This window comes from Primulina tabacum, chromosome 16 (assembly GCF_025594145.1).
Source record: "Primulina tabacum isolate GXHZ01 chromosome 16, ASM2559414v2, whole genome shotgun sequence".
NCBI lineage: Eukaryota > Viridiplantae > Streptophyta > Magnoliopsida > Lamiales > Gesneriaceae > Primulina > Primulina tabacum.
Genome location: NC_134565.1, coordinates 8,539,239 through 8,556,540, shown reverse-complemented (window position 1 = coordinate 8,556,540; position 17,302 = coordinate 8,539,239). Strand labels below are relative to the sequence as shown.

At 35.8% G+C, this 17,302-nt stretch overlaps 1 protein-coding gene across 1 annotated transcript; it reads left to right on the top strand.

The window, feature by feature from the left end:
* Positions 1 to 3,609, top strand: LOC142528329 (uncharacterized). Its single transcript, XM_075633373.1, has 6 exons — positions 1 to 349; positions 486 to 735; positions 797 to 1,279; positions 1,373 to 1,520; positions 2,055 to 2,249; positions 2,359 to 3,609. The coding sequence occupies exons 1-6, from the start codon at positions 1 to 3 to the stop codon at positions 3,607 to 3,609; spliced, it is 2,676 nt and encodes an 891-aa protein (XP_075489488.1).
* Positions 3,610 to 17,302: the final 13,693 nt, after the last annotated feature.

Below are 17,302 nucleotides of genomic sequence, written 5' to 3'. Positions count from 1 at the left end.
ATGGCATCTTTCAATAAAATTCCTATGTTCTCTAAAGAAGTTTATGATGATTGGAAGCTTCGTATGCAGGCACATCTAGCAGCCCAAGATGATGATATGTGGTACATTATCACTGATGGGCCGATGAAAATCCTGAAAGTAAACACAGCTGCTGCTACAATCGAAGGTGCTCCTCAGATGATAGAAAAGCACAGATCCGAATGGACTGCTGAGGATAAGAAGAAAGCAAATCTGGATAACGTTGCAAAAGACATCCTCTACAAAACCTTGGACAAAAATATGTTTGCCAAGATCAAGACGTGCACTACTGCCAAGGAAATATGGGAGAAGCTTACTCAATTATGTGAAGGCAATGATCAAACGAAAGAAAACAAGTTGACGGTAGCTATTCAAAAGTTTGACAATGCAAAAATTAAGCCAGGAGAAACTCCTAGCAGAATTCGACGAACGGTTCAGTGGCATCATTATCGAACTCATTTCATTAGGTAAAGATTATTCTAACCGAGAAATTGCTCTAAAGGTTATGCGAGCTCTTCCTAGAGAATGGGACGTGAAGACTATTGCAATGCGAGAATCCAAATATTTGAACAAACTTGAACTTCACGATCTCTTTGCTGACCTTAAAGCATATGAGTTCGAGCTTGGTATACGAATTGAAGAAGATCCACTCACCTCTCAGCAGACGAAGGCACTACCTAGCTACTATAGTGACTCTTCCGGTCGAAGAGTCCTCAAGTAAGAAATCGGCTGAGCAATTAAGCAATTAAGCCATGTCTTTATTCGTTAAAAAATTCAGTAAATTCATGCGTAAAAATCAATCACAGATGAATAAACCTCATTTCAACAAGGACCATACTGATTATGGTCAAGCTTGTTTTAACTGTGGAAAGAAAGGACACTTTATTTCAGAATGCAACAGGCCAAAGAAAGATGAAAAGAAATCAAGTGATAGAAGACGGTTTAAAGACAACAAAAGATACATCAAAAAGAAGAATAAGCGAGTCCTAGTTGCAGAAGAAGATAAAGGCAAATGGGTTGATTCAGAATCAAAAAAATCTATTTCTAAAGAATCTTCAAGTGAAAGCGAAGATGAGAAAGTAGAGTGTCTCATGACCAAAGAAGATCAAGAATCTACTGATGAAGTGGTATTTGACTTTAACTCCGATGAATTCACACGAGAAGATCTTGTCACCGCACTTCACGACATGGTAGATGAGTTTAAGAGGCTATCACAGCATTTCAATGAAGCCACAACAGAAAAACAAAACTTGGAAAACAAGTTAACTTTCTCTAGCTGTTCGTAGCAAAAAGAGGTTAACGGTTTGAAAGTGAAGTTAAGTCTGCTAACCGCTTAGAACGATGATCTGCGAAGATTGTTCCATGCTACTTTGAAAGAAAACAAATGGTTGATTGATACAGTCAACAATTGGAACAAGTCCTCTGTTTCTCTTAACAAGATGCATGAAATGCAGAAACCAGCCGGAGACAAAACCGGAATAGGTTATACATTAATGAATGCAGTACTTCCGGAGTATCAACTCAACCGCTACTAGAGAAAGACAGTTTAAAACCAATTAAATTTGTCAGATCTAGCACGGTATATGAACATGATAAGACTAAAGATCAAGGCACTCAAAATGCAAATCTTGAAAATAACAGAAAACGATGTGGCTTAGGATACGTCGAAATTGAGAATGCTAAAACCAACAAATCATGGCTCAGACGCAGGCCTATTACAACCGCTCACAACGGTTCAAATTGGGCCAGCAGAAAGCCAGGGTCAACTGGAAATCATTCAAAAACTAGACCTAACCATTACCACAACAGCCAACTTGTTCAAAAGAGGTATCGATTGAGTGACAATGACAAACGGTTGAAACAGCATACTGCACAAGCACTGCATACATCACTTGATTACGCACACAACAACAACTATTCTAGGACACACATCATGAAAAATCCTTCAGGATAATTCAAGTGTGGATCCCTAAAGGACTGATAAACTCAGGACCCAAATAGAAAAGGGTATCAATCTCTATTTTCAATAATGTCAGGTGTCAAAGAAAAGGAACCTGGAAGAATTCATCTGGTTCTTGGATAGTGGATACTCTAGACACATGACTAGAAACAAATATCTCTTATCAGAAGTAGTTAACTGCAAAGGTTCAACAATCACCTTCGGCGACAATTCTAAAGGTAAAGCTGTGGGTAAGGGTAATATTATCCATGGCAAAATTATCATTAGAGATGTACTTCTAGTAGAAAATATTTGTTATAACCTGATAAGTATAAGCCAACTATGTGACAGTGGTTACATCATAGAATTTCAAAAACTCTTATGCAGTGTGAGAACCACAGGCTGGTAATATCATGATTACTGGACATAGAGAGCAAAATACATACAAAGTCAAATGGAATGATGATTGTCTTAGTGTAGCTACTTGTTTTGTTGCTTTAAATGGAAATAAAAATTGGCTTTGGCATAAGCGTCTTAATCATCTCAATTTTAAATCCATTGCTACTATCAGTAAACTTAATCTTGTATCTGGCTTGCCTAACATTGATTTTGTCAAAGATAGAGTTTGCAATGCATGTCAATTAGGAAAACAAGTCCGTTCAACATTCAAAAATAGAGGAAGAAACTCATCAACTAGATGCCTGGAACTCCTTCATATGGACTTGTTCGGACCAATACCGGTGATGCGCTTAGGGGGAAGGAAATATACTCTTGTCGTAATTGATGACTTCTCCAGATTTACATGTGTAATATTCTTGAGCTCCAAAGATCAAACCGCTGATCAACTAATCAAGCTGCTCAAAAGGCTTCAGAATGAGAAAAGCAAGGCAATTGACAGAATCAGGAGTGACAGAGGAACTGAATTTCTAAACCAATTCCTATCATCCTATCTTGAAGATCATGGCATAAAACATGAACTGTCAGCAGCAAGATCTCCACAACAGAATGGAGTAGCTGAAAGGAGAAACCGCACTTTGAAGGAGGCAGCTAGAACCATGCTAGCTGAATCTGGTATTTCACAAAGGTTCTGGGCTGAAGCTTTCAACCCAGCCTGTTACACTCAAAACCGGTCCGTGATTAATAAAAATCATGAGAAGACTCCATATGAAATATGGACCGGTAAACAGCCTGATGTCAGGTACTTTCGCATATTCGGTTGTAAGTGTTTCATTCATATTAATGGTAAAACACATCTTACTGCCTTTGATGTAAAAGCTGATAATGGTATATTCTTAGGCTATTCAGCAGTGAGCAAAGCATATAGAGCTTACAACCAAAGAACTCTCACTGTTGAAGAATCCATACGTATTGTCTTTGATGAATCATCTATATGTCATGACAATAGCAATAGCAGCATACATGATTTGATAAATAATTTTGATGCTACTAACCTTGAAGCAAGCAGTGAGGATGAGGTAGATCTAAGAAAAACAGGTGGAAGCATATCAAAAGAAAATCCAACCGCTCAAGAACAAACTCAACAAGTGAACGAACCGAAATACAACCAGCAACCGCAAAATGTAGAAAATGAAGAAGGAGCTTTGGAACAAGAAGAAGAAATCATTAAACCAACCGAGCTAAATCCATATTGACCATGTCTCCAATGGAAAAAGGATCATCCACTTGAGCTGGTCATCGGTAACCCTACTGCTTCTCTTAGAACAAGAAATCAAATGATAAATGAATATATGCATGCTGCGTTTGTCTCTCAGATAGAACCTAAGAAAATCGATGATGCACTACTTGACACAAATTGGATAGAAGCCATGCAGGAGGAACTTAATCAGTTTTAAAGGAGTAAGGTCTGGCATCTAGTTCCTCGGCCAAATAACACTCATGTAATTGGAACTAGATGGGTATTCAGAAACAAGATGGATTAAAGTGGTTTAATTATTAGAAACAAGGCTATACTAGTAGCTCAGGGTTATAGACAAGAAGAAGGTATAGACTTTGACGAATCTTTTGCCACTGTGGCCAGGCTAGAGGCCATTAGAATATTTTTAGCATTTGCAGCATTTAAATATTTCAAAGTATATCAAATGGATGTTAAATCTGCTTTCTTGAATGGTTTGTTGAATGAGGAAGTTCATGTAGAACAACCACCTGGCTTTATTAATCACACCTTCCCTGAGTATGTTTATAAACTTGACAAAGCTCTATATGGACTAAAACAGGCCCCGAGAGCATGGTATGACACATTAACCAATTTTTGCTTGATCATGGTTTCACAATCGGAACGGTTTATAAAACGTTGTTTAAATTCTCAAAAAATGATCATTCACTGTTTGTACAAATATATGTGGATGATATTATTTTTGGATCAACTAACCCTAAGCTGTGTGAAAGATTCTCCAAGATAATGCAGGAGCAATTTGAGATGAGCATGATGGGCGAATTAAATTGCTTTTTAGGACTGCAAGTCAAGCAGTCCGAAGATGGTATATTTATCAATCAAGCCAAATACACTCGAGTTATGCTAAAGAAATTTGGCATGGAAAATTGCTCTCCAGCTTCTACCCCAATGAGTTCATCAATTAAGCTGGATAAAGACGAAGGGGAATCTCTGTTGACACAAAGATGTACAGAGGATTGATTGGTTCTTTGTTATACCTAACTGCCAGTCGACCGGACATTATGTTTGCGGTTTGTTTATGTGCACGATTTCAAGCTAACCCTATGCAATCTCATTTTATAGCCGCTAAACGCATTCTTAAATATCTTAAAGGAACTGCTAATGTGGGTCTTTGGTATCCCAAAGATTCAAGTCTTAATCTTGTAGGGTACTCAGATGCAGATTATGCGGGGTGCAAAGTTGACAGAAAGAGTACAAGCGGTTCATGTCAATTTTTAGGCGAACAGGTTGATATCATGGCTTAGTAAGAAATAAACATCAATTGCTACTTCAACCGCTGAAGCAGAATACCTTGCGGCTGGAAGTTGTTGTGCTCAAATACTTTGGATACAACAACAATTAAAGGATTACGGCATCCAAGCTACTGAATCACCTATTTTTTTGTGATAACACCAGCGCAATAGCAATCACATATAATCCAGTTATGCACTCTCGGACAAAACATATTGATATAAGACATCACTTTATCCGAGAACATGTCATGAAGAAAGAAATACGGCTCGAATATGTTCATACAGATCAACAAACGACTGATATTTTCACAAAACCATTACCAGAGGCTAAGTTTTCTCATTTTCGTAATATGCTTGGATTAATTGATCTATCTTAATGTATTATTAGTTCTTGTGTTTGTTCGGTTTGTTTTGCATGAAATAAAATGAGAATATAAAGAAAAATTCAGTAACACAAAATAAAAATATTTTATTAAAACCGCTTGCATCGTAAATCCCTTATTTCCTCGTCTACCGCCATTGACCATGTGCGCAACCAAGAGGTTAGCTTGCCTATGGAGGTACGTAAAAATTCATCTAAGGAAGCAATCTTCCTCAGAATCCTCTGCTCTTCTAAGAGCATGATGAGGTAAACGCCATCATCAGAAAATACGTATGATGCGTCAGCAACATAAATGAGTCGCTGATATTTCGTCAGTAGTGATGTTTCCTTCTCAGTAAGGCCCCGTCCTCCATCAATGAAGGACCGAAGCCCTTCAATCTTTGTCTAGACTTGCCAGCGTCTTCTCCAACACGATCTCTTCAAAAGTGGCCTTTCGGGAAGCTATCATTGAGGCCTATGAATTCCCTCAAAAGATCTGGCTCACTTGAACTGCCTGCCTTCGCCATTTTGATATATTTTTTGCAACTAACCTATCTACATGTATTTATAGATGAAAGGATCCCTCGCATATGGACAGTCACTAGGAGTTAAAGAGGCTCTCTGTCCAAGCTTTCAACGGTTCATTATCCTGGATTAGTCTTTAATCCACATGCTTAGGGGGAAAAATGGTTAAGTCATTAATTCAATAGACTTCTCAGACCGTTTCATCCTAACTACATTACTGATACGGTTCATTTTACTTGGGCAAACTTCCTCCACGTCATTGCGTAAAAATTACTCAATCCTTTCAACTGCTTTTGACTGACGTGACAGCTGTTATTTTTGAAATTACAAAATTACTTATTTTACCGCCGCCCAAGGTTTTCAAAATTTACAAAAATTCTCTCCACTAGCAGTCCTCCACGTGGACTGACTGGTGAGTAATTGAACCGTATATACATACTCTACATTTGCAACCTGCGCTAAGCTTATTTTGTTTTTGCAACTCGATTGCACTCTCATCTAACTTGCAGGTGCTGAATTCAAACTCTCTCAGTAAATCAAGACAATGGCTGCCTCTATCACTCATAACACTGTCGCGGTTAACTTCGCATCCATCTTTGCCATGCCCAACAAATCAATGCAAGCTATGTTTCGAGATATAGAACACTCTGGGCTTCACTCATTTCTGGGCTGCAGCTATAAATATTCCGACACATTGCTGAAGGAGTTCTTCGATTCAGCACACATGAAGAACGACAAAATTATATGTGTCGTCCAAAACAAAAAACTTTTGTTCACACAGAAGATGTTTGCTGAATTGTTCAGCCTACCCACTGAAGGAGTGACTGATTTCTCCACACTGTCAAATGGAAATATTGATATCTGTCACATAACTTTCTCAGATACAGACACTCCAATCTCTCATCCAACTTGTCAAAAACGGGACTTAAAGATTGAGTTCAGACTTCTGGCAGATATCGTTGCCAAAGGATTGCTCGCCAAAGCTGGAGCTTATGATAAAATCACCCTTGAAAAATTTCTTGTTATGGCTACTCTCCTCCAAATTACGAGTAAACTGGTCTGACGTTCTTTTTAAGATTTTGGAGGCCATGATCAACAAGGAAAATCAATCACAAGGTTTTGCGGTTCAAATATGCCATATGCTGACTGATGCCGGGGTTCAACCGGTTGATATGATAGATGTTGGAAAAACTAAAATCTTCACCTGGGTGTCGGTTGAAAAGTTCATTAAAAAGAATCGGCCAACAGATGAAGTGTTGATCTCAATCAAGACGGAAGCCAGGGAAGAGTTTGTGAAACAAAAGAAATCATCAAAAATCGGTTCGACCGCCAAGGCAACTAAAAGGAAGCTGGTTCTAAAGACCAGCTCTGATGGAGAGTCCACAGATAACGTTCCAGTTGCTCAGGTCTTTAAGAAAAAGAGAACTAAACAACCAGCTAAGATCAAGCTGGTCAAACATCTTTCGGCACCACTCGTTCCTGCCCCAATTCCTGCAATCCGCAATCACTAAGCCAAAGGGAATTCAAATTGCAGAACCAGAAATTCAGTCATCTTATTCTGGAATTCCAATCATTCTATCCTCAGATAAAGGCAAACATGTCTTGATTGAAAATCCACCGCAAAACAATGCAGTTCATACAGCCATAGTACTCACAAGCGAGCGTGTAAATGAGGCTGTTCAGAAAAAGATCAAGATGTTTGATACATGGGTTCAGTACCGGACGGCTGTAACTTTTGATTCGCTACTTAAATCTGGAAAAATAAAAGCAGCCGCTAAAATTGAGCGGTCCATTTTGGAATGGGCAGAAACGGCTGATATTCAAACCGCCCTTCATCGACGAGACTTTCTGGAACTTCAAATGAAGGAAAGCACTCTCCGAATCATTATTCAGCTGAAAAGGCAAAATTTTGATCCTGTTAGTCCTACTGCCATGGATGATTCTGCAGTAATATCTCAACTTTAGATGGACGATTTGGGACTTGCTATGAGAGTCGCTTAGATACGTTAGGATCTCAATCTTCCAGCTACTGCAGAACAGGGCAAGTTTGATTCTGTGATGCAAATTAATGAAGAATTGAGTTCAGAACAGTTTCAAACCATCCCTTCTAAAAAGAGTTCTTCATCTAAATCTCCCGGTACAAAACCCTCTTCACTAGTACTTACAATGTCAGCTCAACCGGGTGATGAAGAAACCACTGTACCTCCTTCTGAAAAACCCACGTCTGAAGACTTATTAAGCATTGAATTACAGAGCCATCTGATTGACACTGATATTCCATCTAAGTTTCCAACTGTCTCTGTGATGGAGATGTCTACGCAACTGTCTCAGCCTGATTTTTCAGCTGCTCAAATTGTTTCTACTGATGAGGCAGAAAAGTTTTTATTCGACTTTGATCAAGTTGTCAATTTTCAGGATCAAACAATTTTTCCACCAAGCTCTCCCACCAAAAATGATTCAACAATTCTTCAAGAACAATTGTTGACCTCTCCAAAAGTAGTATAGGACACCGAGCTGATCACATCTTCACTGCCTGCTCAATCTCCTCCAACCAGTCCTTCATCAACAAAACCTGATCAACCAATTGTAACCAGCACTAAAACCTCAACTTTCACTGATGATATTGATAAAATCATTGAGAACATCACTGCTGAACTTCATGAGCCTGAAAAATCAAACATTGCTGAGAAGCGCTCTTCCTCTGAACTGATTCTTCTCAAAGACAGATCAATATCAGAAGAAGGACAACTTGAAGAAGAAGAAGATCTAGAAACAAGTCGTCAACAACAAATTTTGACTAAGTTGAATACTATGGATCGATCAATTTTGGCTCTCACTCAAAAAAAACTTGATCTCCAAGAAGACCTTCGATCAGTCAAGTTGGCTCTCCGAAATGATCTCTCCACCATGGAAACCGGTTTCTCGATCAAACAAGCTCAACACAACGCTAAACATATTAACATGTGCCTTAGCCTCTCGGAGCAAATGACCAGTCTTCAAACAAATTTAGAACAACGCCTCGATGCCCAAGGTGCTCAGCTTGCGGAAATCATGACTTTCCTCGTACATGGTGATGTCAAAAAGGGGGAAAGAGAGCGTCAAAAGGCTATTCAAGCTACTGAAATATTGGTCATGAAGGAATTGCACAAGTTAAAAGAAAAGGGAGATGAGGCGAAAAGCAGTGGAACGAAGTAAAAGGTCCATAGTAACTTTTCTTGCATATTTACGAATTACAGCCAGTTACTCTGTTAATTGTAATTTCATTCAATTAATGAAATATAATTTTTCTCGCTCTTATATATCTTCGTCTATATCTTAATGTTTCCTGAGCCATACAGCTAAGTTTTGTCATCACCAAAAAGGGGGAAATTGTTAAGAAAATATTATTCCCAAGAATTTTGGTGTATGACAAAAACAAATATTCAGCTGCGGTTCGTATATCAGATATGCAGAAGTTCAACCGCTCAGCTAACAGATCAAAGCTCAAAGCAGTTTCAACCGCTCACTTCAGATCGTTATCGGAACCGGTCATTAAAGAGAACTAGTTATTACTCAAAGACATTCTCTGACCGGCTTAAATACATTGAAGTATTACACCACTTTGAAGTCAACAAATTCTTACATCAGTTCCAAGATTTATCTAAATTTAATTATCTTTCCCAGAAAAAGGAAGACCAAGCATAGACCTAAAGTTCTGTTGCCCAAAACAGTTTCCTTAAAAGGAACTCCTCAAGAAAAGCGATTCAGAACGATGATGTGCAAAAGGAACATTAAATGCGTTTATGAAAGATCATTTAATGCTCAACATATCGATAGCAACACGTCTGTACTAGGATCAGGTTAACGTTGTTATGTCCTTTCCGACCGTTAAGGAAATCGTGTATATTAACGGAAGAGTTTGCTGGCAGAAAGGCTTGAGATTCTCAGCTGCAATATTACAACTCGCTTGCTATTCAAAAAGATCTTAGAGCGCTCTTAAAAGTTCATATATTCCATCGCTCAATCAGCACGCACATAAGAGAAATTTATCTGATCATCTAAGGATCATTTTCGTGCTACTAAATCAAAACTATTTATTCATATCATTAACCCTTTGGTTATTTGATTCAACTTTGATATCTGGTGAACTAAGTGTTCTTAAATATCCAGAAGTGTAAAGTGATCACTAAGAGTTCCAAAACAGACAGTGTGATAAGTCCTGATTGGAGCGGGCTATTGCAAGAAGTTTGTAAAGCCAAAGTCTTTTAGTGGAATCCTACCTAAGGAGGAAGAAGGGGTGACATAGGAGTATTCATTCTCCGAACATCCATAACAAACATGTGTCACTTTACTTTCCGCAACAATTTATCTGTCTAGTCTCTATTCATTGTTTTAGCCTGATATTGTGTTTTAAGTTGCATCAAAGATTGTGAACCATTTTTTCGCACTTAATAGTGGTTCACATTCTCAACTGTTTGAAAAGACATTTTCAACCGCCTAAAAACGGTTGAAATCAAACTCTTACATGAGAAAATTTGAAAGAATTCATTCACCTCCATCTAAACTCTTTCCCGATCCTAACAGGACACTAATAACCTCTGTTTTCTCTTATTCTCTCATAGTGCGATATTAAGAACAACAATATCTACCTATCTCGAAGACCGATGTTCTGATTTCGAAATCCTTCAGCTTAATTTCTTTGAAAAATGGCTTAATCGGAAGATGAGAGATCAATGAAAAACATCGTCATGTGCGTTCGCAGCGGTGGTGACTTGTACAGAGATGCACTGTAGGAAATCGAAGATCGAAGTTGCTGACTCCAAAAAATTCTATTTGGACGTTCAGGATGTGTTCGAAAATTTATATGATGTCTATCCCGATGAAAAAAATTCGAAAGTGTAGACTTGGCCGTGAAGGCACTTAGTAGAAGATGTGTTTGCATATGCCATGTACCCTGGTCTTGTGGTTACAACAGAGTGCAGGAGCCCTCGCCCTAAGAATTTTTACTCTTATTGTTGTGAACATGTAAAAATATATGGATGATATATCTGAATTTTGTGCATTTATATTTTATATGAAACTTATTTTTCTTGTCATTGTTTCAGCCACCTAGTCTGAAGATTTTGGCATGTGTAACGCTGGAAGCCGAAGAAGCATTTGAATATGCGTGTCACACCCCATTAGTTGGGGGAATGAATAGTGTCTGCCAATCATTTTTGGAATGTGAAGATGTTTGTAATCATAAAATCAAGAAAGTTTTAAGTTTTCTTCAGTAACCAAAGAAATTGTTTTCTTTTAGGTTATATATCAGCCTCTAGAATCTGAATTAGTAGGAGGAAAACGTCGTGACGGACATGCCATTGTGATTGTGGGAAGCGTTAGGATCAAGACAAATCATAATATTACAAATTTTATGCCAAATGATATAATAAAAAATATAATTCATATTTTATGTACTTTTGTTACGAATGCATAACAATCTAAAAAATCGAAGGCCGATAGCTTAAATCTTCATTTTCTCTTTACATAAATACAAACAGAAAAAAAAAATTTTAAAAATTTCTCACCAAAATATTATTTTTAAAAATATGATTGTGATATTTTATTGTTGTATTATTTGGGGATCTATTTTTGAAAAATATCTTTTGATTGGTATATTATTTTCCCGCATTTTCATATAATATAAAAATAAAATAAAAGCCCCACAATTAAAAAAAAAGAAAAGAAGAAATATAATTGGCTAAAAGAAATGTGACACTTGTCATTGATGGATCACTGCCATTTTTATGAGACAATTTCATGTGTTTATTTTATAAGATAGATTTTCGACCTGACTCATGAAAAAATATTATTTTTTATGTAAAATTTATTACTTTACACTGCAAATATAGATTAGATCAACTCGTCTTAACGGATATAAATATGTGATTTCGTGTCACAAAAGAACTACTTTTGGTGGAGTAGGGGAGTAAAGTTTTAATAAAATTTTTTAAAAAATTAAATTAAATTAAGAAATTGTCAGTCGAATGAGAAAGATGGGGTTTATTATTAGTAATCAGGGTAATGATTTAATTTGGTACTTGGTAGATATCCCGAGATTTTGATACTAAAAAGGCCTATTTGCCTCAAGGGTCTGTCAAATTCTGGAGAATGTGTATGACTTTTTTAAAGAGAAACCAAGAAAGCGATAGGAAAGAAACTATGTTTGGAAACAAAAGAAACCTTTTGCGGTCAATGCGAGTGTTTTTGTAGGTCCAAAAATAGATTGTAATTTTTTTCTCAAAATAAAAAGTGTTCATTACACTAATGGGAACAAAAGATTTTCACTCCAAAAACAAACGCCATTTTTCCAAAACGAACAACCCAAAAATCCTTGTTGAAGCTGATCTGCAATGAAGAGGTAAATGTTGTTCTGTTGAAATTATTTTAATTGTTAGATTCTATTAAATTTCAACAGTCTTGGGTTATTTTGTGTTTTTCATGTTTGCTTGAATATTTAACACCGTGCAAAACTCGAGCAAAATCAGCAGGGGCTTGGTATGAGCTAAACCATAATTAAGACATAAATAGTTAACAAAGTAAACAAATGTATAATTTGAAGAGAGAATAAATGTTCAAAGGTGTTGTAGCTTTTCTATTTCCTCTCGTTTTCCACTCCAAAAAGAATAAGTTAGTAAGTTTTTATTTGTGAAGAACAGTTTACAATGACCTCTCTAAAGATTACCAGTTTGTGTTTTCGTAAAATGTTTTATGTTGCACTTACAAGGACACTAATAACCTCTGTTTTCTCTTATTCTCTCATAGTACGATATTAAGAACATGAATATCTACCTATCTCGAAGACCGATGTTCTGATTTCGAAATCCTTCAGCTTAATTTCTTTGAAAAATGGCTTAATCGAAAAGAGAGACATCAACGAAAAACAGGGTCATGTGCGTACGCAGCGGTGATGACTTGTACAGAGATGCACTGTAAGAAATCGAAGATCGAAGTTGCTGACTCCAAAAATTTCTATTTCGACGCTCAGGATGTGTTCAAAAATTTATATGATGTCTATCCCGATGAGAAAATTCGGAAGTGAAGACTTGGTCGTGAAGGCACTTCAGTGGAAGATGTGTTTGCATATGCCATGTACCCTGGTCTTGTGGTTACAACAGAGTGCAGGAGCCCTCGCCCTAAGAATTTTTACTCTTATTGTTGTGAACATGTAAAAATATGTGGATCATATATCTAAATTTTGTGCATTTATATTTTATATGAAACTGATTTTTCTTGTCTTTGTTTCAGCCACCTAGGCTGAAGATTTTGGCATGTGTTACGCTGGAAGCCGAAGAAGCATTTGAATATGCGTGTCACACCCCTTTAGTTGGGGGAATGAATAGTGTCTGCCAATCACTTTTGGAATGTGAAGAGGTTTGTAATCATAAAATCAAGAAAGTTTTTAGTTTTCTTCAGTAACCAAAGAAATTGTTTTCTTTTAGGTTATATATCAGCCTCTAGAATCTGAATTAGCAGCAGGAAAACGTCGTGACGAACATGCCGTGGTGATTGTGGGAAGCGCTAGTGTGGGGACCCGGACGCTAATAATCTTCTTGATCGTCATTGGGATAAATGGATCAATTAATTAATCTGGCTCTAATTTTTTTTTTAAAATTGCGGAACGTAATGTAATTCAATCTAATATACATATCAGTATAAAAGTACAAGTCTTGTACAACAAACATCAAACTCAAACTAAGGTTCAACAACTAAATGTCAAGTGCTGAATCCTATCTACAGCAACGTCAAAGTCCGTAGTCTCCACTCTAATCATGATCTCTCATCATCTCCTCGACCCTGATCTTGTCCCACCTGTTGCCATGCACACATACAAACACGACAACAGCCGGATAACTCCGGTGAGAATAAAATCCCAGTATAAGCAATGTAAACATGCGATGCATAAAATCATATACAAAAGCATAAACCATGTATTAAGAACATGAATCATAATTTATGACACATTAGTGAATATAGATAAAATTCTCTAACTCGTCATCTCCGACTCGACTCATCTCTAATCTAGGGATCCCGATTCCTGGACATTAACACATATATCGAATCTCAGCGATAGGAGTCGATCCGCCCCTAAGCAATATCGATATAAGTTAATAATCCAGTGTCTTGGCATATCCGCCACAGACTTGGCATATCCGCCAAAGCTATCCTATGACAATGTGCAATGGGCCAATGACCACTCTATCACTGTCTGGCCCTTCTGTCAATGATTCTCGCTCAATAGCTATCGGCTATTCTCTATTTTCTATAAATCAATAGATTAATCATATCAATGTCAAACAATTGCAAGAAAATAAAGTATGTGGTTTTAGGGAAACTAGAGTCCAATCTGACTCAAGTTAATCTCCCGGTTATCATCGATTTATACCTTTCGTTCGTAGTCTCGGTCTGAAGAATTGAAAATTCTGAATTCAAGACTGTCTCTGTCAATCTGAAATGACATATCGAGAATAGTAATATCAACATTCCATTCCCAATTTCATACTAAATCCGATCAATCTGAATTAAATTCAAAATTAACAGCATAACAGCACAATCCCGATATTCCCGTCAATACAATATCAACATATATCAATTACAAATCATAACCAATATCCGATACAATCCAGAATCAGTCAATAATCCAAATCTGGTCAATTTCCAATTAATATAATCAGAAAATCATAACTATTTCATAATCAATCTGTTCTTCGATTCTACGATGTCTAACATATCTAGAACACCATATAATGATCAAATAATAATTCCTCCAATATCATAATTTCAAATGATAACAGAACTCAATAAAACTTACGTCCTGTTGTAGATGTCGACGAGAGGAGTACGGTACTGTGTTCGGATTCAAAATCAGATAACCGGATACAGTATAATGAATTTTTCTAGAATTTAAGGAACTTGAGGAATTCTCTGAAATGGAAGCTCGATTCTCGTTGAAGAAATGAAAGATTCATAACATATATTGCATGGTGAGGACAAGTGTCCCACTCAATTCCATAATTGCACTTTAGCCCCTGAACTCTTCACTATTTGCAATTCGGCTCTCGAACCTCTTTATAATTCAATTTCAATCCTAAGGAATCATAAAAACCATGGAATATGACTCAACATTCCAAAATTCATAAATTAAATAATCTCGGATTAAAATGATAAAATCTCAGGCCTTAGAGCTAGGATCAAGACAGATCATAATATTACGAACTTTATGCCAAATGATATAATAAAAAAATAATAACTCAGATTTTATGTACTTTTGTTACGAATGCATAACAATCTAAAAAATCAAAGGCCGATAGCTTAAATCTTCATTTTCTCTTTACAAAAATACAAACAGATAAAATTTTTTTAAAAAAATTTCTCACCAAAATATTTTTTTCAAAAATATGATTGTGATATTTTATTGTTGTATTATTTGGGGATCTTGTTTTGAAATTTTTCTTTCTATTGGTATATTATTTTCCAGCATTTTCATATAATATATAAATAAAATAAAAGCCACACAGTTAAAGAAATAAGAAAAGAAGAAATAGAATTGCTAAAAGAAATGTGACACGTGTCATTGATGGATCACAGCCATTTTTATGAGACAATTTCATGTGTTTATTTTATGAGATAGATCTTCGACCAGACTCATGAAAAAATATTATTTTTTATGTAAAATTTATTACTTTACACTGCAAATATAGATTAGATCAACTCGTCTTACGGATATAAATATGTGAGTTCGTGTCACAAAAGAACTACTTTTGGTGGAGTAGGGGAGTAAAGTTTTTAATAAAAATTTTTTAAGAATTAAATTAAATGAATAAATTGTCAGTCGAATGAGAAAGATGGGGTTTATTATATTAGTAATCAGGGTAATGATTTAATTTGGTACTTGGGAGATATCCCGAGATTTTGATACTAAAAAGGCCTATTTGCTCAAGGGTCTGTCAAATTCTGGAGAATGGGTATGAATTTTTTACAGAGAAACCAGGAAAGCGATAGGAAAGAAACTATGTCACTACAAGAATAAATGTTTATGGTGACATTCATAAATGTCATCATATTCAATATTTAGTGACATTTAAGTTTTAGTGGCACCTCTAACAAATGCCCTCTATTCCAATGTCGTCTTAAACTTCCTGACATTTTTTAATGTCATTATAAGATGTTAATGACAACTTCATACGTGTTACTAATTATTCATATAATGACAATTTTAAATGTCACGAAAACTCATGTTTTAATACATTTATACATGCCTTGTTATTATAGTAATAATGATAAATTTATATGTCAGTTAAAATCATTTATAATGACAACTAAAAGTGTCGTGTATGTTATTTATAGTGACAATAACAAATGTGGAAATATTTGGGTTGGATAAATATTGGAGGAGGGAAAAATAGATAAAATAAATGTGGGAATAAAAAAACATATTAGATTAGTTATCCTGACATTTTTAATTGATGTCATTTTTATATGGATGGAAACAATTATTTTCCCTTCTCCAATATTTATCTAACTCAAATATTCTCACATTTATTTATAGTGATAAAATTTAGTTTTTTAATGATTTTTTACGATGTGGGAAAAAAATTGTTTCCCTCCATATAAAAAATGACATCAATTAAAAATGTCAGGATAACTAATCTAATATGTTTTTTTATTTTACACATTATTAATTTTTTACAAGTGTCATTATTAAGTATTTGTAACAGCATTTAATTAAAAGTGTCTACAAAAAAGTGTCATAATAGCCTATTTATTGTTGTAGTGTGTTTGGAAACAAAAGAAACCTTTTGCGGTTCCATGCGAGTGTTTTTGTATGTCCAAAAATAGTTTGTAATTTTTTTCTCAAAATAAAAAGTGTTCATTACACTAATAGGCACAAAAGATTTTCACTCCATAACAAACGCCATTTTTCCAAAAACGAACAACCCAAAAATCCTTGTTGAAGCTGATCTGCAATGAAGAGGTAAATGTTGTTCTGTTGAAATTATTTTAATTGTTAGATTCTGTTAAATTTCAACAGTCTTGGGTTATTTTGAGATTTTCATGTTTGCTTGAATATTTAACACCGTGCAAAACTCGAGCAAAATCAGCAGGGGCTTGGTATGAGCAAAACCATAGGTAAGACATAAATAGTTAACAAAGTAAACAAATGTATAATTTGAAGAGAGAATAAATGTTCAAAGGTGTTGTAGCTCATCTATTTCCTCTTGTTTTCCACTCCAAAAAGAATAAGTTAGAAGTTTTTATTTGTGAAGAACAGTTTACAATGACCTCTCTAAAGATTACCAGTTTGTGTTTTCGTAAAATGTTTTATGTTGCACTTACAAGGACACTAATAACCTCTGTTTTCTCTTATGCTCTCATAGTGTGATATTAAGGAAAGCAATATCTACCTATCTCGAAGACCGATGTTCTGATTTCGAAATCCTTAAGCTTAATTTATTTGAAAAATGGCTTAATCGAACGGAGAGACATCAACGAAAAACAGGGTCATGTGCGTACGC